This window comes from Cnephaeus nilssonii (assembly GCF_951640355.1).
Source record: "Cnephaeus nilssonii genome assembly, chromosome: 15".
Lineage (NCBI taxonomy): Eukaryota > Metazoa > Chordata > Mammalia > Chiroptera > Vespertilionidae > Cnephaeus > Cnephaeus nilssonii.
In genome coordinates, this window is record NC_137086.1 from 49,631,601 (window position 1) to 49,655,809 (window position 24,209).

General features: G+C 42.9%; 1 protein-coding gene across 4 annotated transcripts in view; it reads left to right on the forward strand.

The window, feature by feature from the left end:
• CTNNA2 (catenin alpha 2) overlaps window positions 1-24,209 on the forward strand; it is a gene marked incomplete at both ends in the record, with an annotated part of 1,062,955 nt that overhangs the window by 777,302 nt on the left and 261,444 nt on the right. For 3 of the 4 annotated variants that reach the window (XM_079791896.1, XM_079791897.1, XM_079791898.1), the window contains one exon: window positions 19,716-19,796. In XM_079791896.1, coding sequence (XP_079648022.1) covers window positions 19,716-19,796 — 81 coding nt within the window. Of the gene's footprint in view, window positions 1-19,715; window positions 19,797-24,209 lie in introns of those variants that run through there. The other variant, XM_079791899.1, reaches the window with a different exon arrangement.

Here is a 24,209-nt window from a genome sequence, read left to right on the forward strand (position 1 = left end):
GGGTGCCACCATCTTGTGTCTATGGGTGCTGCCATCTTTGTCACGGTGTGACAGTCAATTTGCATAGTCTCTCTTTATTAGATGTGATTGCTAGTGATTGTCCCAAATGTGGCCAATTCTGATTTAGCAGTCACCAGTGGTCATTAATCAGAAAATATGTATCAAATGCCAATTGAGTACCAGGTAGAATAAGGCATTAATGAAACAAAGATAACAATGATGTTCTAGGAATGTGCACAGCACAGACACATGAACCTGCCATGATTGGATGAGAAAAACCATAATAGAAGGATGGACAAAGTGTGGTGCAAGGACACATAAGGAACAACTAGTGTCTGAGGAAACCAGGGTTTCTTTAAAGAGGAGATAACATTTTAACAAGATCTCCATGAGGTAGGTGAGGAGTGAAGGAGAGAAAATTATAGGGTCTAACACAGTGGTCAATATCATTGAACAAAATGTTGGAGGGAATTGTAGACATTGCTAATGAGCCCAGAGGCATGAGGGTTTAGTCTGTGGAGAAGTAATGACTAACACATGGTGGGGATATGTTGGGGAATAGGAGATAAATTGAGGTCAAATTGACTAGGACCTTTTTAGACATGATCTTACAAATGTTAGATTGGCATTATAAGATTTTAGGAAGGTGGACGAAGTAATATATGTTTTATTAAAGATATCAATCAAGTAATGGGTTGGGTTCTCACAAGCAATTCTGATGACATAAAATAGCTGGCCTAATAATTCTTCAGCTCAAAACTTAATTAGACGAATAATAAGGTGATCATAAAACGTGTCATCCAAATTGGGGCACTTTTAAGAGTGAAGAGAGGCAGTTTGATTAATTATACTGTGACAATGGAAGCAAATTGGAAGGTATCTTCATGCCACCTATGAAGCAAAATCATACAGATGTGAGGATTGGTTCTGTGGATGGCAGTTAGTTGGCAGGTAGGTGTTTGGGAACTCTGAAGACCAGGCCAATCCATGGACTCATCAATATCAGACGAAGCTATGGGACCTCAGACCTTTCAGTAGAACCTCTGCTCATTGCTTTAAGCCAATTTCCAATTTAAATTCTTCCAATGACACATTTCCTGTGTCTGAAACTCCTATGCAAGCCCCATATTTAGACAAGGTTTTGTTTGTTTTTAAATCTGTGAGCTGCTTTGGCCCTCCTGTAGCAAAAGTTTCTCTTTCTAATTTTTTTTTTTTTCATTCCTAAAGAATTAGCCAGACTTAAGTTTAGAATCCAGGTTAGATCCTGGATCCATCCCTCTGTTAACGTAAAAACGTTCAAACTTGTAAAGAATATTTGTAAGTCTATTTGAGCCAAACTGTCGACAATTGCTAGGAAGAAGTATCTCAATGGATTGGGATAATGCTCCAGAGAATGGCGGCTTTTCATCTATTTTTATACATTGCAATCAAAGGAGGGGATGTGGGTGGGTTACATGAAATCCATTGGTGATAGATTAAAGAGGGGGGACCCCTGGGATTGGATAAAAAGTAAAATGATAGACACATACTTAGGTGGGTGTGGGATAGTTACACCCCACACCCACCTAACATGATAACAATAACAATAACAATGAAGGAATTTGTGTTATCTGTCCTGGTGCCCAGGCACATTAAGTTGTGCCCCAAGGGCTCCAGAAAAAGGGAAGTTACAAGTTACCCAGACATTTCAAGGATATGTTATCATAGATGCAAAAAGACAGATAGGCTCAGTTAAGGTAAAGGTTGACCTTGTCAGTGAAGATACCTGCCTATGACGTAACTACCCACCACAACTGCTTTTAGTTAAAGTGTAATTTCAGACCATCCTTTGTGGTTGCTTTAGGTCTCTAAGTTTGCAAGACCGCCATGCAGGCCTTCCCTGAGCTTGTCAGGTTAGCATGTAGCCCCTTTCGTCCACAACTCACTGTTTGAATATGGAACAAGCTTACTTGTCTTGATGCACACCTGTGAAGTAGTTAATGTATAGGGCTTTTGTAAGGATTAAATAAGCAATCAAAGTCTAGTGTTTAAAATATAGTAGACACCAATTAAGTAGCTATTGTGTGTCCTCATTTTATCTCTTTGTTGAGGCAGATTTTGTTTTCTTTTGTTTTGTTTTAACCACCACTCCTAAGTTTACTTAGTTCTCTTCTTGTGCATTCTATCTGTGTCACAGCGCTTATCTTACTGCATTATAATTGCTTTTTAAATTATCTTTCTCACTCATCAGGCAAATGGTTCTCAAGTGGAGGCAATTTTGCCCCTGTCCCCAGGGTACATTTAGCAATGTCTAGAGATATTTCTGGTTGTCAGGACTGAGGGAAGGGGTGCTTGCTACTGGCATCTAGTTAGTAGAGGCCAGAGATGCTGCTGAATGTCCCAGAATGAATAGAGCAGCCCTCCAAACAAAGAATCATTTGGTCCAACATATCAATAGTTGATATGGTTTAGGTTAGGAAGCATGCTTTGGACTATAACTCTATGTAGGAGTGACTGTTGTTACCAAGAAACTCCAGGGTGGGCTCAGTCTGCCTGTCACTGTGTCCAGTAACGAAGACAGGGTTGAATCACATAAGGCAGTGGTCAGCAAACTCATTAGTCAACAGAGCCAAATATCAACAGTACAACGATAGAAATTTCTTTTGAGAGCCAAAAACTGACTTCTGTGCATGCGCCACGAAGTTTTAATTGCAATGTACGCCCGCACCCGCACGTGGTATTTTGTGGAAGAGCCACACTCAAGGGGCAAAAGAACCGCAGGTGGCTTGGGAGCCACGGTTTGCCGACCACTGACATAAGGCATCATTGAGAAAGCCAGCCAACCAAGAAGACAGAGTGCTTACAAGTATTCAAATCCTGTCTTCCAGAATGATGCAGGGGACAGGATTATAAAGGGGAATGGGCTGGGGTGAGGCTGGGAACTGAATGCAGCCATGTGCAGCCCTGGTGGTCTGCAGAACTCAGCTATTGTCCTTAGTCATCAGGCGGTAGGATGATGTTTTGACTCCTGGTGGGTGCGTCTGACCCTGCTTATCCGTTCTGCTTGCTGGGTTCACAGCTGAGTTTCCTCGTCAATCACTTGACACAGGCCTTGAAAAGGAAACTTAAAAAAAACTTACCCCCTACTCCCATAAGTATATGTGTTCTAAGATTTAAAATAATTTGATTATTTTCCAGATTAATTATCAGGTGCTCTATCAGATTGTAAGTCCCCCTATCCCTGTGACTGGTTCCTGTGTCCCTAGCACATAGCACTGTGGTCCTCATGTGACTCTTAATATTAATTGGTGGAGTGAATGAATCAGGACCAAAAGTTTAGCCTTGACCTAGCCTCACATGGATTTTGTCACTCCCTGTAGTCAACATGTGGGTTTCTGCTACTGAGTCTCAAGTACACACCCAACCCCTACATGGAGGTTTCCTCTCCTACTTTTCTGTTCTGTCTAGAGATCAACTTTCTATTTCCACAAATGACAACAATTTTGTGTCACTGCTTCACTGAGAACCTACTTGCCAGCTACTGGATTTAGTGAAACACACTCACTGATGACTAATCTCAGGAAATTTACAGTCTAATAGGAGAGACAGATGAAACACCACTAATCAAATGACCTACGTAAGGTCTTTCTTGATTGTATTAGTATTTTTACAGGGACCTTTTAAAGTCATTATAAATGAACTAGTGGCCTGGTGCATGAAATTTGTGCACAGGGAGGGGGGGTTGTTCCTTAGCCCGGCCTGCACCCTCTCCAATCTGGGACTCCCTCGGGGGATGTCTGACTGCTGGATTAGGCCTGATCCACAGCTATCAGGCCTAAACCAGCAGTCAGACATCCCTCTCGAAATATGAGACTGCTGACTCCTAACCGCTCACCTGCCTGCCTGCCTGATAGCCCCTAACCACTCTGCCTGCAGGCCTGATCACCCAACTGCACCTCCTTCTGGCCTGATCACCCCTAACTGCACCCCCCCTGCCAGCTGATCACTTCCAACTGACCCCCCTGCTGGCCTGCTCACCCACAACTGCCCCCCCCCGCCAGCCTGATCGCCCCCATCTGCCCGCCCCCCCCCCCCGCTGGCTTGCTTACCCCCATCTGCCACCCCTGCCGGCCTGATCACCCCCAAGTGCCTGCCCCCCCCACCAGCCTGATTGCCCCTAACCGCCTCTGCCTCGGCCCCACTACCATGGCTTTGTTCGGAAGAACGTCCGGAAGGTCTTCCAGTAGATCTCCTGGCCTAATTAGCATATTACCCTTTTATTAGTATAGTTTAAAAAGAATTCACTAATGCTGATTTCTAGACTTTGCCTGTGCGTGGAAGGCATATTTAGAAAAGAGGCATGTCTCCGGAGGCCCCCAGGTACAGAGGTGTGTGTAATCCTGAGCAGCTCCCTCACTGGCTCCCTGTCAGCGTGGGCTAGACACACAGACCAGCTGCATCTGGCTTGCCCATTCAGCAGGTCCATTCCTTCCTTGACATGCCAACGGAGGGAGACTGAAATAGAACCCACTCGTGCTACTTAGGGGATCCCCTTCTTCCAGCAGTTAGTCATAGGTACTCAGTTTGATTAGAATCATCAGAGAACTGTATTCACTACTGATTTCAGACCCCTGCCTGGAGCTGAGAAGGAGGAAGGCGTGCCCAGCATTTGCTCCCTTTCTCCACTAGCATAAGAAACCTCGGTGGCCAGAGTTTGAATGCTTCGCCACTTCATTGGTGCAGAGTCAGGGTCCATGTCTGGTTTTCCTTTTTGATTTGCCTTACATTTGAATTGTGTCATAAATGGACTTTAAACTGATGAAAATTTCATGAATGCTAAATGCCACTCAGATATTAAAAGATTTTCAAATGGCAAGTCTTGAAAAACCCAGATTCAGCCTATAAAATAATATATTCTCCCTAGACATTCAGTCACCCCATCTTACATCATTCATAGTTCAGATGCTGGGCACTGTGCCTCTCCTGAAGAAGTGTACTGTCTAGAGAGAAAGAAAATCAGGGTAAGCCCTGGCCCATGTTTCTCAGTGGTTAGAGCATTGGCCCACACACCCAAGGGGTTTGGGGTCACTCACTGTCCATAGTTGGGGCACATTGGAGAGGCAACCAATCAATGTGTCTCACATCCATGATGTTTTCTTCTCTCTCTCTTACCCTCCCTCTCCCACTGCACCCTCCTTCCACTCTCTCTCTCTGAAAAGCAATGGAAAAAAATATCCTCAGGTGAGGATTAACAAAAAAAGAAAATAAGGGTAAGAATTCTGTTTATTGGATACCATTTGCATGCTAGACTCGACTCGTAGATAGACATTTGGCACACATTATCTCACCACAATCTTGAGTTAGGTATTATTTTCACTATTCTATATGTGAGGACTGCGACTTAGTGAGTTTAGGTGAATTGGCAAGTGTTACATAGCTAGAAAGTATCGAGTCAAGATTAACTTAATACTGTTTGTGTGGATGATGTCATAAATTCTTTGAAGGAAGGGAAGACTTGGGAAAGGGCATGAGAAAGATGGAGGTGGGTTGTGGCCTATTGATTACATTTGCATTTTCATTTCACATAAGAGTAAGATAAAAGCAATCTTCTTCTCCTCCCTCCTTAAGTCTTAGTGTCACAAGTCCTTGGGAGACTAAGGTCCCTGGGAGCTGGCACTGTGCATATCCTTGGCTGCACATGGCCAAATCAATAGTTATGGATGCACATAAACAGACCAGTACTGGATTCTGGAAGGACTTAGATTTGAAGACTCATTGTCCTCAGTGTTCTCTGGTCCACTCATCCAAGGAAGCTTGGCAGTAACATTCTTTGACTCCCACTATCCTCTGGGAGTGACAGTTATCCCATCGCTAACCACAAGGCTTTATTGTGTACAAAGGAAACTCCTTTTGGGGGCATTGTACCTGATACAGGGAGATGGGCCTTCTCTCACAAAGCTTACCTTCTGCTAGTGCAGAGAGTACCCACCCAGTTAAATATAATGGTATTTATATTTGCAATACACACACACACACACACACACACACACAGAATCACATACACATACCACATACATTCAAATGCAAAACATGAGTACAACATGTTTATTTAACTCAACTGTGTTATATATGCATTTGACAGAAGCATCACTAAACAATTTGGGGGTTACTGCCAACCTGTGCCAATCATTTTTTGTTGTTTTGTGTTTTTTACGATCACTTTTAAAAATCCAGTGTTTCATAGATTGATTAAAAAAATGGAATCAACATTGGTTCGTTCAGTTCAATTTACTCTAAGTGAACAGAGAAAATTCAGGCAACAACCTGTAGCCCTACTCCTGCCTTTTTCATCAGAGCATGGAAGTCAGGAGGCAGCCACAGGCAGCCACACGCCTTCCTCTGAGGGATGTGGGATGAGACTTGTGTCAGCTTGCCCAAAGAAGGCTGTGCAGAGGTTTGGGTCAGGGTGATGCTGTGGCCTGACACAGAAGACGATGCTACTTGCTATTGAGGTCGAGAGAAGGGAGAATTCTGTGTGGACTGGGGGGTCAGGAAGAGGCGGGGCTTGATCTGGGCAGTAGAGATGTTTCAGGAGAGGGAGAGGAAGGCATAAAGGAGAATATTATGGGGAGCTCAGAAACTCTTCTCTGAGGCCTAGAACTTAATTACAAGGGAGCAGAGAGGTTGGAACAATAGGAAGGGGAATTTGGGAGTACATTTTCAGAAAAGATTGGCAAATCAGCAGAGTTTACCCGCAGCTCTGAAATTCTGCCTGATCAGGATCCTTGTTCTTTGTGTGTGTGTGTGCGGGGGGAGATCTTGCCAAATCTTAATTCAATCAAAAGGTCTTAGGTTCTCTATGGTTTAGGAAGAACAAGAATCTACTTTATTTCTATGTCTGTCACATCTGGCTGACCTTATTTTGATGTCTTTATGTTAATGTGACAGTGACAGGTGAGAACCCTGGGAAACGGGTGTAAATTTCCTTTTCTTTGTGCGGGGCCTTTCTATGAAGCCACACGGCGGCTGTGCCTGTTCCGTATTGCTTTGGTTTCTGAGGCAGTGCAGCTTTTGTCTTTTAATTAAGTGGTTTGGTTCAGAAACTTTGTTTTTGAGATAGAGTGACTAATTCATCAGAATTAAGCAGAACTGCCCGAATTGTGGATGCTTGATCCTATTTTAGGTGCACTACAAGGAAATCCTTGCAAAAGTTATTGTTCTCAAATCAGGCTAATAATCGAATTTAATGGAAATCTAAAAATGCAGATCCCTGGGCCATAGTTGGAAAGACTTCCATGAATCATATAATTAGGCAGGTTGGGACCCACTGAACTGCCCCTGTATTTTCACAACTTGACTATAATTGAGAACGTGATTATTAAAAAATGAAGATTTTTAATCACCATAATAAATATGGATTATCAGAGGGAAAGAGGGGTGAGGGAGGCAGAAGAGGGTAAAGGGGAGATGAATGGTGATGGAAGGAGACTTGACTTGGGGTGGTGAGCACACAATACAATCTACAGATGATGTATTATAGAACGGTACCCCTGGGGGTGGGCTAGAAGGGGTCGATGGGGGGGGGACATCTGTAATACTTTCAACAATAAAGATTAAAAAAAAAAGACTGTACACCTGAAACATATATAATTTTATTAACCAGTATCACCCCAATAAATTCAATAATTTTTAAAAAAATATTTTTATTGATTTCAGAAAGGAAAGGAGAGGGAGAGATAGAAACATCAATGATGAGAGAGAATCATTGATTGGCTGCCTCCTGCACAGCCCCTATTGGGGGTCAAGCCCACTACCCGGGCATGTGCCCTTGACCAGAATTGAACCTGGGACCCTTCAGCCTGCAGGCAAAAGCCAGCTAGAGCAATATATATATATATATATATATATATATATATTAATGAACATTTCCAGCCTACTCCAGAGCCACTGAATGGAATCTCTGAGTGGAGAGACCAGGAAGTTACACATGTAACAACTATCTCACGTTGACAGGTTCTAGTTCAGGATTACTGAACCTCAGACTCTCCTATCTTCCTCCTCATTTCCAGCCACCATTTATCACCATTTAACCAACAACCTGCTAGGCATTCAATTCATTCTCCCAATGTTAGCTACTCACCCTCTTTGACTTATAGCCGAGGACTTGCATCATCATGAGGATTCAGTGACATGGGAGATGTGCACCCAACCGGAAGATATATAAAATGCTATAATTATAATCTATGCATTTTATTGGGAATTTGTTTCCTGCAGGTGGTCTGCAGAGAACATGGTGCAATTTTTATTTTATTTTATATTTTTAAATATATATATTTATTGATTTCAGAGAGGAAGGAAGAGGGAGAAAGATAGCAAAATCAATGCTGAGGGATAATCATCGATCAGCCATCTCCTGCATGCCTCACACTGGGGATCGAGCCCACAACCCAGGCATGTGCCCTGACTGGGAACCGTGACTTCCTGGTTCCTAGGTCAATCAATGCTCAGCCATTGAACCACGCCAGCCAGGCAATGGTGCACTTTTTAAAATTCCATGCAGACCTAGCAAACTTGCAGGCGCAGCCCAGCATAGGCAGGAAAAATATTTCTGTGTCTGGCTGGACATGATGCACATTCTCAACTCACCCCCCTTCATAGACACAGTGTACGTTACAGAGAGCAAAGTGTAATTTTAAGAACCTTGTAATTCTTTACAAATTAACACAGCAGATGGTGTTTATGGGAGCCACATAGTGAGGACTATTTGGGACGATGTGAGACATGTGTTCCGGGGTTTCGGCCTGCTTTCTACTTAGTTTAGTTTTTAACTGCCGTGCTGCAAAAATGCTACTTGCCTCATAAAGTTTTCACTGGAGCCAAGTGTGAGCAAATGCCCAAGAGTTGGTGGCCAGGCATTCTCAGTATGAAGGGCTTCGAGGGGGTGGGGCCCCGACTCACCTGAACCCAAGGAGGGCCTGCCTTGGCTGGGAACCGTGCCCTTGACCAGAATCAAACCCGGACCCTCCTGAGAAGCCCCATCCTGGAAAATAAAAGACAACACAAAGGTGCTGAGAAAGAAATCAGCAACTCTAGATTGGGGCTTGCTAGTTCTCAAATAGTTAAAATATTTCTTTTGTTATTTTAACTGTCCAGCTACTTAAAAACAAAAGATCATTTTCTCTTCCTTTCCTCCCAGTGATGAGACTGAGTGGGACCAGGACCTGTGTAGTTGCTCTCCAGACAGTGCTGGTCTTTATAGGGCAACAGGAGAGGAGGGAGAAGGTGCGCAGGTGCAGATTGGCGGTGGTGATCCTCAGAGGCGTGGCAGAGACCAAGAGGGGTCCAGCTGATTTGGGCAGGAAGGAAAGCCTTGGTTCTGAAAAATACAAGGAATTCTTTTTAGGGGTCCCCCAGAATGCAGGAAGTGCCTGGTACTCCTAAACTGTCTATTTCCTCTTCCCATTGTCACCCAGAAACATCTTTATTTTCCTTTGCTGCATGGGTGTGACCAGAAAGGCCCTAGGTATTCCCAGGATGGCATGCCTCTTTTTTTCCCTCATTTTAAAATTTTTTTATTGATTTCCGAGAGGAAGTGAGAGAGATATAGAAACATCAATGATGAGAAAGAATCATTGATTGGCTGCCTCCTGCATGCCCTACACTGGGGATCAAGCCTGCAGCTCGGGTGTGTGCCCCGACAGGGAATTGAACCGTGACCTGGTTCATAGATCGAAGCTCAACCACTGAGCCACGCTGGCCGAGCCATGTTTGTCCCAGACAGGGTTCTGCCCATCTCTTAGAAGTTCTATTTCGTTAAACTCATTCCTTTTTAATGTCTAGAGTCCTCAAGCTTATCTACTCCCACCTCTCACTATTTTGAGAGAAGGATTTGATAAAGTCATTTACTAATTTTATATTTCTTCTCCCAAGTGTGTGTACATTTTAATCCTCTACAGCAAGCATGTCAAACTCACGGCCAGTCAGCTGCATTCCATGCAGCCTGCTGGCTGCGAGTTTGACATGCTTGCTCTACAGGCATTCAGAAGCTTTGATTTACATCTCCTTCTGGCTTAGGAGAGATTTTGAACAGGGAAGGATGGGAATAAGGTAGAAAGAAGGTAGGCAATAATTTTACTCTACCGCTGGCAATAATACAGCAACACTTCAACTCTACCTTTATACAAGTAGCTGCTCCACAAAGATCCATATCATGACATCTAGCAAACAGCCAGAATACAAATTGCACCATTCATTCATATACAATACATACTTTTATGCACAACATATCTATACATAGTTCTAGTTTGCTTAGTACCCATTCATTGCAAGACACCATGCAAGAAACTTCAATTTTAAGAAAACATGTAGGTGGGCTGTCACTATTTTGGGGCTCAATCCATCTGGTTTTCCAGATGGACTAATCAATTTATAATCCCTTACAAAAAAAAAAAAAGCCTGGCTGGTGTGGCTTAGTGGTTGAGTGTCGACCTATGAACCAGGAGGTCACTGTTCGATTCCTGGTCAAGGCACATGCTGGGGTTTCAGGTTCAATTCCCCAGTAGGGGCTGTGCAGGAGGCAGCTGATCAATGATTCTCTCTCATCATCCATATTTTTATCTATCTCCCTCTCTGAAATCCCCTTTAAAAAAATAAAAGAAAATATATAGTTGGCTGACAACTTCCTGTCTGCTGTGGACTGATATGTCCCTCCAGAATTTATATATTGAATCCTTACAATCCCCTTCCCTGCGATGGTATTTGGAGAGGGGGACCTTTGTGAGATAATTAGGCTTCAATGAGCTATTAGAATGGGGACTTCATGATAGTCTCTGTGCCCTTAGATCAGTGGTCGGCAAACTCATTAGTCAACAGAGCCAAATATCAACAGTACGACGATTGAAATTTCTTTTGAGAGCCACATTTTTTTAAACTTAAACTTCTAATGCCACTTCTTCAAAATAGACTCACCCAGGACTTGGTATTTTGTGGAAGAACCACACTCAAGGGGTCAAAGAGCTGCATGTGGTTCTCGAGCCGCAGTTTGCCGACCACTGCCTTAGATGAAGAAACACCAGAGAGCTTGCTTGCTCTCTCTCCACTATATGAGGACATAGAGCGAAAGCAGTTGTCTCTGAGCCAGGAAGAGAGCTCTCACCACAAACCCAACCTGCTGGACCTTGATCTTGGACTTCCAGCCTCCAGATTTGTGAGAAAATAAATATCTGTTGTTTAAACCACCCAATCTATGGTATTTTGTTAAGACAGCCCAAGCTGACTAACACACTCTCCTGAAGCTCCTGTACTTCTAATAGGAAAGGAGGGACATAGAGTCATGATAAATTTCTCAACAGTACAGGATCATAATGATGCATCTTATATATTTGTATTTTCGCTTTACAGTGTGACATCTGAAATCCAATTAGCAATGCAAGAAATTTGAATGATATAATTGTTAGCGGAGTGGGGATTGCTTATAAAACACCAAATAAATTATATTGATAGCTTTAGAAGCTCAGAGGAGGAGGGGTCATTGTGAACTAGGAGGGCAGGCCCCTGACATATGGGTAGAAGGCCAAGACTTTGATCCCCACACAGACAATCTTTCCGTAAACTAAGGCAACCCTCTGCCTGAGAGTTTTCTGATTTCTGTGAACTCTCATTAATGCAGACCCAGTTACTGACCTCTTTTTGAGATGGTGAAAAATGCCAGACTCCAGGGATGCTCTAGGTGCTGATAGCTTTAACTGTAACTCAGTGGTTTGGGGAATATGCACTTAAAAATGGAGTGGAAGTTAAAAATTCATTGAAATTTAAATCATTTATTCAGTATGGGTATATATGTGTTTGTGTGTGTGTAGAAAATCAATGGAAATTTGCACTTCACCTTGCCTAAGTTCATCCCAACTGTAAAGATAAAGTAACTTTCTTTTTAGCAGTTTGTACAGTTCATGGTCTTCCGCAGACTTCGAAGGGATGTGTGGTTAATTAACCCTGGCTTTTAGCAATCACCCAAGGCTGGGAGCTGTGAGAGTGGGACTTTGATGAAAACCATCGTCTACACAGGGCTGCCTGACAGATAATCACTGAGGACTACACCTGTGTTGATAAAATAAATCAAGGAGCAAGAATTATAGCACTACACAGGTGCCAACCACTTCCTATGGCTTTGATCAGCAAATTGTGAAGTGGGTGAAGTTTATTTTTAGGATCACACATTTTCCAAATTATTAATTACTTTCATCCCCACTTCCTATACCCAGGTGCCTACTAGAACCATCCATCCTTCTATCCATAAATAGAATACATCTTAAGGGCCATTTGATTAACATGTTCTCAAGGCTAGTGACCAGCAGGATGTAGGGGAGAAATATTAGGATTTAGAGTTTGGGCAATAAATAGTTTGTTCTGGAAAACCCCTGTGGGTGAGACAAAGGCCTGAGATCCCAGAGAATGTTCAGGCTGTGTCCACGGGGACCTTCCTGGGGTTTTCTCTCTCTACCAGGCTGCCTTCAGAGTATGTTAGTTGGGTATTTTAAGGTCTCTGATTCAGTCATGCCTTTTAGTCGGAAGTGACAGCAATCCAACATGAACAAACAAGGGAATTTATTAACTCAAGACACCAGCAAATCCACTGATAGATACTTGTGGCTTTAGGTTCAATTGGATTCAGGAACCAGTATGTTTCACTCATTGATTTAATAAAATTTATTGAATGCCTATCATGTGCCCGGCTCAGCTCCAGTCCCTAAAGATAAGCAAAACAAAGACTGTACCCTCATGGAGCTCTATTTTCCAAGTTAGTATGTAATGGAAATATGAACCAAATTGATTTGACTCCAAACGCTGACTTCCCTTCTTCTCTTTCCTAACTCCTCTCTCTCTCTCTCTCTCTCTCTCTCTCTCTCTCTCTCTCTCTCTCCAAAGCTTTTCTTTTGGTGGCATATATTTTTAGACTCTCCATAAGTATCTCAAGGTTTATCTACTGCCAGTTTATCAATCCCAGTGGGGGGAAATTATGCCTCCTCTTCAATAATTTCACCTACAAACCTATAGCCAAATCTCATTGCTTTGGATATTATCATAAGTTTATCCCTTAACCAGAAACCCTTGATTGAGTGAGAAGGAAAAATTGGAGGATTTACTTAAAAGAACACAGATTTCTGGGAAAAGGAAAACCAATAGTGACATACCTGAAGTCCCTGAGCCAGTCCTTCTTTGCTCATGGCCCAGTGTGTGTACTGACATCGCTATCCTGATAGGTAGGGTCTGGGACTGTCACCAATAACCTCTTCCTGTTATTCTTTCCTATAGTTTGATGATTATTTCCTTCAGCATTGACGAGTTTTGGCAGAGAAGTGTCAGGATATATTTTGCCCGGACACTTTGTCATCAATTTTTCCCTTTCTACATTTTCCCCTCATCCCAGGGTCCAGGAAAGCTGGATTGTGGTCCAGGTATCCTGATCATGGATTTGATTTGTGGCCACTGCTAAACTTCATCCATTCTAAAGAGATATTGCCAATTTCTTTTTCAAGAGAAATGTCCACAGCTAAAGAAAAGGAAATATTTAGGAAGGCCCACATTCTCAGACTGTGATTTACTCATAATATAAAGGTATTATGAAATGTTCAAGGTTCTATAAACAGTGGTGCTATATATAATAAGACTATGATTTCTATATGCAGGGTTTGGGGATAGATGGGCAACCCTCCAAATGTGATAGGGTGACTGCTGGACCAATAGATGAATTTTTTCTCCTTCTTTCTGTGGTCTAAATAATGGTTTGATTGACAGGAAAATGTGTTAGTGAGTGAGTGCATAGAACATTATTGCTTTCTGTCATTCTGATTATTTTTTAAAATATATATTTTTATTGATTTTAGAGAGGAAGGGAGAGGGAGAGTTAGAAACATCAGTGATGAGAGAGAATCATTGATCAGCTGCCTCCTACACACCCCCTTCTGGGGGACGGAGCCGGCAACCTGGGCATGTTTCCCGACCTGACTGGAATTGAACCCGGGACCCTTCATCCATAGGCCAATGCTCTATCTGAGCCAAACCTGCTAGGGCTGCTGTTTTGATGATTTTTTTAAAAAAAATATATTTTATTGATTTTTTACAGAGAGGAAGAGAGAGAGATAGAGAGTTAGAAACATCGATGAGAGAGAAACATCGATCAGCTGCCTCCTGCACACCCCCTACTGGGGATGTGCCCGCAGCCAAGGTACATGCCCTTGACCGGAATCGAACCTGGGACCTTTCAGTCCGCAGGCCGACGCTCTATCCACTGAGCCAAACCGGTTTCGGCTGTTTTGATGATTTTGACTTCTCCTTTCAAATACCAATAGTTTGAAGACTGGGCATTTGATTAGCTTTCTACAGCTTCAATACATTAGTTCCAACTATGCAATATTTTGAAGATTTCTCATACATTCAGTCAAGTTTGTAGGTACCTTGGTGGGGAAAGGAGAAGAGTGAGAGACATCTGCCTTCTTACAGCCCTTTCCCACATGTTGATATTGTGCCCTGGAACTGACATGAAGCCTCACATCTGATCGGAGCACTGAGATGCTAGTATGTCTCCAGGGACTCCGTGAATGACCACTCGTAATGAGTTATATGTTTAGGGAGGTGAGGAGCTGAGATGGGGAATGACCTTTGAAGAAATACTCAGTCAATTTCAGAAATGTAAAGTTCAATGGTCCTTATTCTTTTGTTCTATAAATTAGGGAGTTGGTATCCAATGTGCAATATTCAGCCTTCAGTATTTCAGAAGGGGTGATGGATATTAATATAGTAAAAAATATATAGAAAAATAAGGAAAAGGAAGCTCCTTATCCAAAGCAGGAGGGCTTTTATTTCACAAAGAGGCAAAGGGACTGCGGACTTTCAGAGAGTAGGTGGGAATAGATCAACCAAAGAACTTGCAAGCATATATGCATGACCCTTGGGCACAGACAATAGGGTGGTGAAGGCCTGGGGCGGGGGCGTGGCTAGCTCGAAGGGGTCAATGGGCGGGGGGGGGGGGGGGGGGGGGGGGCAGAAAGGGACATATGTAATCCTTTCAACATTAAATATTTAATTAAAGAAACAACAAAAAAGAGGCACAGGGTAGTATTACAAAAAAAGTGTTGAACCAAAAACAAACAAACAAAAAGGTGCTGAACTAAAATAGAGTGTTTTTTCCTGAAGACTAATTGTGAAAATTAATATTTCTATTCATGGGCTCAGTCCTTTTGTGTAGGATTAAACTGAAACTACGAAAGTGTACTGGATAGCATCGGATTACTCTGACGATTGGACTTGAATGTAGAGCCAGAGGATGGGAGAATGAAGGATCCCCTGTAAAACTCCAGATCAGGAAATGCATTCCCGCTCATCAACGCGAGCTGTGGGTCTACCCAAAGTGTGTTTTGTACAATAGTGCTCAAAGGCTAAAACAGATGCAGTTTAATAAACACACCCCTCCCCAGCACAGCAGATGGCAACTAGGAAGCCGCCTGAAGCAGTGTGAGGGAGTGCTCTCGCTCTCGCCTACCTTCTTCTCCTTATTTTTTTTTTAATAACAATATTTATTAAATGGCATTTTCTATTGCAGACTCATTCTCTGCAGGAAAAGATATAGAAGGCAAGTGGGGAGCAAGCCCGAGAAAGGCCACAAGGTCTGTGGGCAGAATGTGACAAAGGGAATATACCTCAAACTGAGGTTGTTTCTATTTATTATTATTATTATTATTATTATTATTTTAAATATTTTTATTGATTTCAGAGAGGACGGGAGGAGAGAGAGATAGAAACATCAATGATGGGAGCGGATCATTGATAGGCTGCCTCCAGCACACCTCCTACTGGGGATGGAGCCTTCAACCCCAGCATGTGCCCTAAATAGGAATTGAACCATGATCTCCTGGTTCACAGGTGAATTCCTAACCACTGAGCCACAATGGCTAGGCTTTTTTTTTTTTTTTTTAATAGCCTTTGAAAAGAAATTCATGGCACTATTAAATCACAAAACCCTAGAATTTTAGAGGTGAAGGATGGTTCAGACATGGAATGGGAATGGCTCTGGACTGGGAGGAGTCTGGAGACCCTGGTCAGACACTCATTAGCGAGGTGGTTGGAATCAATGACTTCACCTCTCTGGGCCTTCAAGTGGAATGAAGGGGAGGGGAAGGAGAGCAAACTAACATGGAGTTACCTCTCCCAGAGTTAGGTACTGTGCTAACGGTGACAGATCCTAGCTCTTTTAATGTTCACAGTCATCCCCAAAGCAAGCACTCATCCACGTTTTAGAGATGAGAAACCCCGACTGCCTGCCAGTTCCCAGAGCTCCAGCAGTGTCCGGAGAGCGCCCCTGCAGTAAGGGAAGTGTGGTTGTGTGTCCCTGATGGTTTCTCAGGCCCCCACATTTCTTCGTTTCATAACTCATCCTGGCCCCTCCATTCCACTGATGATAAGTCTGGAGTCTAGAGAAGTCGCTAGTTCACCGAGGTCGTTCCTGGCAGAGTGGTTACCGCTGGTTTTATTTCCTTCTGTTCAGCAAAGGCAGGGAGTAGGTGGCTGACTGACAGAAAACCAAACTGTTGTTTTATTATTAGGTGACGATGTCACAGTGAAGACTCAGGTCACCTCTCGGTTCAGTTGGCTAAACTATTTTGAGTTTGCAGAGCTTGGAGGGCCAGGGAGGGAGAGCTGGGAGAGACTTCTTTTTGGTTCCCTGGGAACTAGCATTTGCTCAAGAAAATCAAACCCTCAGTCACTTAACAACTGTATCCCAGAACCCATGTACAAGACATTCACCCCAAGTTTCTGTCCTTATTTAAACTCTTAGAAATATCTATTTAGTGGTCTATTGCAGTGGTCGGCAAAGTCATTAGTCAACAGATCCAAATATCAACAGTACAATGATTGAAATTTCTTTTGAGAGCCAAATTTGTTAAACTTCTTCTAACGCCACTTCTTCAAAATAGACTCACCCAGGCCATGGTATTTTGTGGAAGAGCCACACTCAAGGGGCCAAAGAGCTGCATGTGGCTCGCGAGCCACGGTTTGCCGACCACTGGTCTATTGAAAACGAGCCGCCCCCAACATTTCTGCCTTGAAGAGAAATAACGTTTTCTTTTAAAATTCTAGTTTTTGGCAAGGTTTTCATACATTGTTTGCCTGAGTGGAGAAAGCAGAAGTCCAGGTGATCCAAAAATAGTTTCTGTGTCGTTGCCAAATCTATTGTTTCATTTTTCCCCACTGCAGAAATACTTTCCTAATTGCCCTGGATATTGTTAATGCCTTTTGTTGTTTCCAGCACATTGACAACATGATTGATTGTCCTGCTAGCCTGGTGAGGAAGACAGGGCATATATTACATTATCCACAGTACTTACGAGAAAACTCAGACATAAAAAATGGGCATATTGTTAGACCAAGATCACAGAGCCTAATAATGGAGGCTGACACTAGGAGGCAAGACTCCTCTCTCTCTCTCTCTCTCTCTCTCTCTCTCTCTCTCTCTCTCTCAGTCATTGGCTTTCTGTCCAGTTTAAGCTGATAATTTAAAAGTATTTCCACATGTGGATGTAACAGAGCACAGGAAAGTATAGTAGGGCGCCTTGCTGGACCCCGTTCGCTGTGTAAATCTGAGCATTGGGGAACTCCTACCATCATTCCTGCACATATACGTTATTTAAAGAAATTAGAGTTGACAAAGAGCCAGTGAATTCACAATTTCAACGAGTGGCCCAAATTTCCTAAGTTTAAATCCTCGCATTACCATTTCTCCAGCCTCTATAAACAGTGAGAAAAAAAAATATTGTACCCAAGTTATCCGCATTATTTAAAAAATTGCCTTCAGCCAAAGACTTGGGAGCTGGAGAAAACAGGATTGCAAATATGACACCAACAGAATCCTGACAATACAGTGCCATGGGGAGCTAATGTCACCAGAGATCCTCTGAGCTGACAGATCAGAGTATAGTTGGCACTAATGACACTATAAAGAAGTTCTTATGAAAGCAGTTTGTCTCAACAACTAGTCAAACTGATCCCTTCGCATCATGGAGAAAGGCTGCCCATCCCACTCACCATCCTCCTAGAACCCACCTTTCTTATTTCTTGTCTTGATGCCTTTCTTTGCTACCATAGCCTCCCTCTTTCCTATTATTTATTATTATTACTAGAGACCCAGTGCACGATATCGCCCAAGACCCAGACCCGCTGTGCATGCAGGACTCAGACTGACTCCCAGTGCACGGGTGGGATGCGGGACCCAGGAGGTTGGCCGCCCAGCCCCTCCCCCTATTGGGATGGGAGTGTGTGATCAGGGGCGGGCCAGCCAGGGGAAGGGGATGCGGGCCTATCCTGGTGGGGCGGGCTGATGGGGGTGTGGCTGGCGGGGGTGGGGGGAAGGGAGGGAGCATTTGGCCGGCAGGCCTGGCTCTTGATCAGAGTGGGAGAGTCCAATAAGGGGCAGGCTGACAGAGGGGAGGGGCTGCGAGGTTGACCGCAGGCCCCACCCCCTGGTCAGGTCAGTTCCTGGCCACAGTGGGTGTCATAGTGACCGGTTGTTAGGTTTTATGGCTGAGAGGTGCTCCATGCACCTCCTGGTGACTGTTCGTTTGGTCATTTTGGTCATGACACCTCTTGGCCTTTTATTATTATGACTAGAGGCCAGGTGCACAAAATTTGTGCACTCAGGAGGGGTCCCTCAGCCCAGCCTGTGCCCTCTTGCAGTCCAGGAGCCCTCGGGGGGGGGGGGGGGGATATCCAACTGACAGCTTAGGCCCGCTGCCCATGGGGAGCAGGCCTAAGCTGGCAGTCAGACATTCTTAGCACTGCAACGGAGGTGTGAGCCCAGCTTCTGGCTGAGCGGCACTCCCCCTGTGGGAGCACACTGACCACCAGGGGGCAGCTCCTGCATTGACTGTCAGTGCACATCATAGCGACCAGTCGTTCCACCAATCAGTTGATTTGCAATTAGCCTTTTATTATATAGGATTATTAATTCATTGATTTTAGAGAGAGGAAGGGAGAGAGAGAAACATTGATTTGTTGTTTCATTTATTTATGCATTCATTGGTTGATTCTTATATGTGCCCTGACAGGAGATCAGACCCTAAACCTTGGCGTTTCTGGACGACGCTCTAACCAATTGAGCTACCCGCCAAGGGTCCTCTTTCCTATTTAAATCTTACCCAGGATTTAAACTCTAACTGAATTTCCCCGCCTCTCTGTGAGATTAACTTGCCTTCCTGAATGCAACATCTCCATTTTCTGAGCAACTCATTTAGCCCTTTGGAGTGTTCATTTTTGCACAGTCCTCAGTGTTGTTAGTTTTGTGTTCTGGTTCGCTCCACTTTAGTTTTTAACATCTCAATCTTATCTTCTAGTCAGAAGAAGTGTGCTTACATACTAGGGAAGCACAAAATATTAGTATTTTAAGGCAAAAACAAAACATCCTTGTTGTGTTTACTTAATCGCTAACCATCTGGAGAAGGGAAAAAAACATAGATTTGCATGGAGGTGACTATTAACATATGTGTAACTATCCTGGGGATGTATTGATTTTCATTCAGATTTCAGAGAAAACAAAGTTGAGAGACTAAATCTATTAGCTGTATATTGAAAATTATTATAAAACCGCTCAGCTTCCGCAACTCAAGTGTATTTCTAAAAATTTTCAATCCTTAATGTCACTAACGTTGAATTTTCTAAATCAGAAATTATTTTTCTTTTCTTAATAGACTGGAAGGAAGGAGAAAGGAGATCCTCTAAACATTGCAATTGATAAGATGACCAAGAAAACAAGAGATCTAAGGAGACAGGTACTATTTTTTGTTTGTTTTTATTTTAAGTGCATGGTACTCAGTGGTGCTTTCCAAGAATGTTCTTTTTTTCTTTTTCAGGCTGCCTTTTTATACTTCAGGTTGCTATTCTTTGTAACATCTGCAAATACACAGGGACACTTCATCAACAATGTAGTGTCTGCTGAGCAGACAGATGTGACAGCTGCAAGGGGTGTGATGATGAAAACCACTTCTGAGCAGGTAGCCTGTTCACTGCCCAGACCCAGTCTTCCAGGTGGAGAGACCTGATGAATTCACTACTTTCTACATCTGGTTTTCAGTTTTTTCAGAACCAAGTATGCAAAGAACTGGCCACTGATTTCTGCTTGTTCTTGCTTAAACTTGGAGGCATTCAGTGAATAAACAAGAATGCTAATGGTTTAGTGAGAAATACAACTCTTAATCTGATGGACTAATTAAGGTCTCTGACCCAGTGTGCTCCCTTGGGGACATAAATCTATGTCAGATGCTCGTTTGGAAAGCAGGGAACCATAGCAAGGAATGTCAGTTGGACGGTGTAAATGGCTAATAGATTCATTCATCAGATGGGTACGTTTTTTCCTTTTGTTTGCTTGTGTGTGTGTGTTTATTGGGAGGTAGGATCTCTGGTCAGGGCTTCTTTTTATGTTGACAGTACTATATGGACACTGGTAAAATTTGTCCTGCAATCTCTATATGATACATTTCCATGGTGACCTTCACTTTCTTTGGTAATGCTCTTTCTCTAGAAGCTATACCAGACATAAAATCCAGCCTGATTTCTGCCTGAGAGCCAGCCTGTCTCCTACCTGTAGCTTTTGCATATGGTCAGCTCCTTAAGGAAGTGTTGATGGTGTTAGTCAACTGGAGCCAAGCACTGTCCTCCACTTTCGGCAGCTGGAGAGGCTGGACTGGCAGGGCTGCATCTAACACTCTGTCAAGTACAGACAAGATTAGCCAAGGAGCATTTTAGAAATGCTTGGAATGTGAGAGAGACACCACTTCTGATTATTGCTGGGCTGTCCTTGGGATATCGCACACTTAAATAATGACCTATAAAAGATATCCCAATTAGTTCTGGGATATGCAGACTCCAGATTGACTGCCCAGATAACAAGTCCTTTTGGGAAAATAATTTCCTTATTTTACCTTGAAATAAGGGAGAATAAAACATTGTTCTCTTAGGCACTGGTATATAATACCAAATACACACATGGATAGGCCTGCCTCTCCTGGTCCTCTTAGACCTTCTCTCTATAAAAATCCCCCATCTGATATGAACTGATATGGGGAATAGGAATTGGAACTGAGGTTAATGGGAAATATTGAATCAGGTGTGTGGAGCCCAGGGTTTTACTTCTAATTCTGCCACTAAACTGGCTGTGGGACCGAGGATCCTTCTCCTCTTGGTCTCCTTTTCTAACCTATAAAAATAGGGAGCCAAACTAGATCTGCAAGCTGTCTTTGAGCTGTATAACATTGAATGAGTCCAAAGGAAATCCTCATTTATTTTCTATGCCAGAGGTCCTACTGCCTGATATAGATTTTAAAAGCAGTGGGAGGCATTGAGCATCCTCTCAAGGGCTCACCGTTGGCTAGATGGTCAACCAGGAAGAATTTATGAACTGAGACTTTACTTTCCCAATCTCTTGGTCTTAGTTAGGGACCACTCTTTTACATCCAGGATCCAGCACACTCAGCTCCCTGCACTCATAGACCTATCCTAGCAAATTTTTGTCTTATTAGGAAAGAATGGATAAAGTAATTTTTACTCTGGTGTTACAATTCTCAGAAAAAGGTTGCCTCCTTTTAGCTGAGGACTGATGAAATTGGAAGGTGGAATTTATGGTGGAATTGAGTGACAGGCTCCTTGGAGAGCTTCTTTTAGGATGGCAGTGGAAGGAGTATGTCATCCCCTGAAATCATTCCATGCATAAGATATATATATTTTTTTTCTTTCTGCTTACCTTTCCCAAAGATTGAGAGGAATAGGGTAAAAAGAGTTGTTTTATGATATTAAGACCCAAAAGTTATGGCATAATTTCACACCACATCCCTGAATTTGGTTTAGATATCTCTCTCTTCCCCAATCTGCCTTTCTAGAACAGGAATGGTTCCCATCTGTCAGTTCCATTCCTACCCATATGTCGGAATATTTTTGTCTTTCTCCCCATCTCTCTGTTTCTCCATGTTCACCTGTAGTGGTACAAAAGCTTCTCAGATCTAAGTGTACAGAAGCTACCTAGCTCTCAGGTAGATTGAACATTCAAAGCTTAGCTCCATGCTCAGTTTAGATTTGGGTGGCAACTTAATGTGATTAGCAAGTTTGACCTGAGTGGCTAACAGCAGCTGTGTAGTGTGGCCCAATGTATGTTACTGGTCCAAATGAATGTTTCCCTATCACTGAAACACTTCCTAGTCTTTCAATCACAGAAAGCCTTTGTTATAAGAGATTCCAGATGAGAATCCTTCATTCTCCATTTTTACTTCCCTGTATGCATGTGTTTCTTTATACAATATTTACAGCAATCAAATCACGTAGGAGAAAAAAGCTGAAATTAAAGAAAAATACTCCTGGTGATTTCCACTCTTTTATTCCCGCTCTTTTGGTCTCCTGCCTCTTCCTCCCAGCCCTGAAGTTGGGCAGAGTCATTCAGAAGGTGACCCTGGAGTCTCACAAAGTTCTAGTCACCAAATTTAAAAGAAATGAACTCAATCATGATCATTATCTTGGACATCCCTAAATGAAAAAAAGAAAAAAGTGGACTTAAACTTGTAGACACTTGGAAAAAAAAATCAAGAGTAATTGAATAAAAAGATTTCTGTTTAAGTAGAATTTTAAAGAAAGTAGAATCCCTTTCCTCAGGCAATGTATCCCAAAGAACTGGGGAGTCATAAATTGTGAAAAAAAGGTCACAGGAACCCAAGGGTGTTATTTAACACTGTTTGGCATGGGTCCATCTTGCCAATTAAACCAATGAGAGTGGTTGGTGGTAGAGCAGAATTCTCTTCAGAGTATTTTGTTTAGAATTAAAAATGGATTTAGGGGAATATAACTGCCAGCTTTAAGCATTATGATTTAATTTTAGAGCTGTGGGCACAGTGCGCCCCATGTCTGAGCTATTGTCGCCGCTGCGATTCTGGAATCAGACCATTATAAAAATAAAAGCTTTTGGCTGACTCCCCACCTGGGGATCTAGTAGCCCACATGGTCTATTCAGCCTTTAGAGAGGTCTCGGTCTGTTTCTGCCAGCTGCTGCTGGCTGTCCTCCTTCTGTGTGCCACCTGTGGACTCTTCTGGGCATAGTCTCTTCATTGTCCCTAAGCCCGCAGAGATACTGGCTCACCTTGGTTAGTATTTTGGTCAATTTATTAGTCATTTTTTCCAAGTTGATAAGCAAATCAGGACCCAAATATCTCCCTATGAAAAGCTAATTATTAATAATCGTAACATGTTAGGGTGAACTTAGCACCTTTCTCATTCCCCAAACCAATCAAGGGCCTAATCTTTATCCCTTCAACCTTAATAGCTGTCACAATAATTCCAGCAATGAGATTTAGTAACTGTCAACTTGACAAGTTTCAATTTTGCTATTACAGTAAAAATATTTCCAACAACAGCAAAAAGATAATTCACAAAAAGTATTTTCAACAGACCAAAAAAAAGTCTAAAAAGCTTTTTTTTTTAAAGTATTTTTATTTCAGAGAGGAAGGAAGATGGAGAGAGATAGAATCATCAATGATGAGAGAGAATCATTGATGGGCTGCCTCCTCCCCTCCCCTCCGCCAAACACACACACTGAGGATCGAGCCTGCAAACCGGGCATGTGCCCTAACTGGGAATCCAACTGTGACCTCCTGGATTATAGGTCACTGCTCAACCACTGAGCTATGCTGGCCGGACAAAAGCATTTACACTGGGATGAGTACTTAATAGAATGCATTATATAACAAATGATTAAAAACAAACAAAGAAAATATGTCACTGGGTGGTATGTGTAAAGGCCTATTTATCAAGACCCTGCCTCCAGATAGGACTGCAAAAAAACCTTCCAAGTTTAGTAAGAAATAATTGTAGCTGAAGAGTTTCCTCAGCTTCTTGTGATCCAGGTCCTTACATAGGAACCATAGCTGAAGGTGGGCAGTCACCAGCAAGAACTTGTAAAGTTACTGCCCACAAACTGTAAACTAAATTCCAGCTGACATGTATTGAGTCCTTACAGTGTGCCAGGCACTGTTCTAAGTTCTCTCCATGAATGGACCACATTTGATCCTCATTCCAACTCTGTGACCTAGAGAAGGTTGTCACCATGATCATTTTCAGATGAGGACATGAAACGAAGCAATGCATCCATGACTACAAAGTGCGTGGATGTGTGGAAGGTCCAGCCCAGGCGGTCTCGCTGTAGGGAC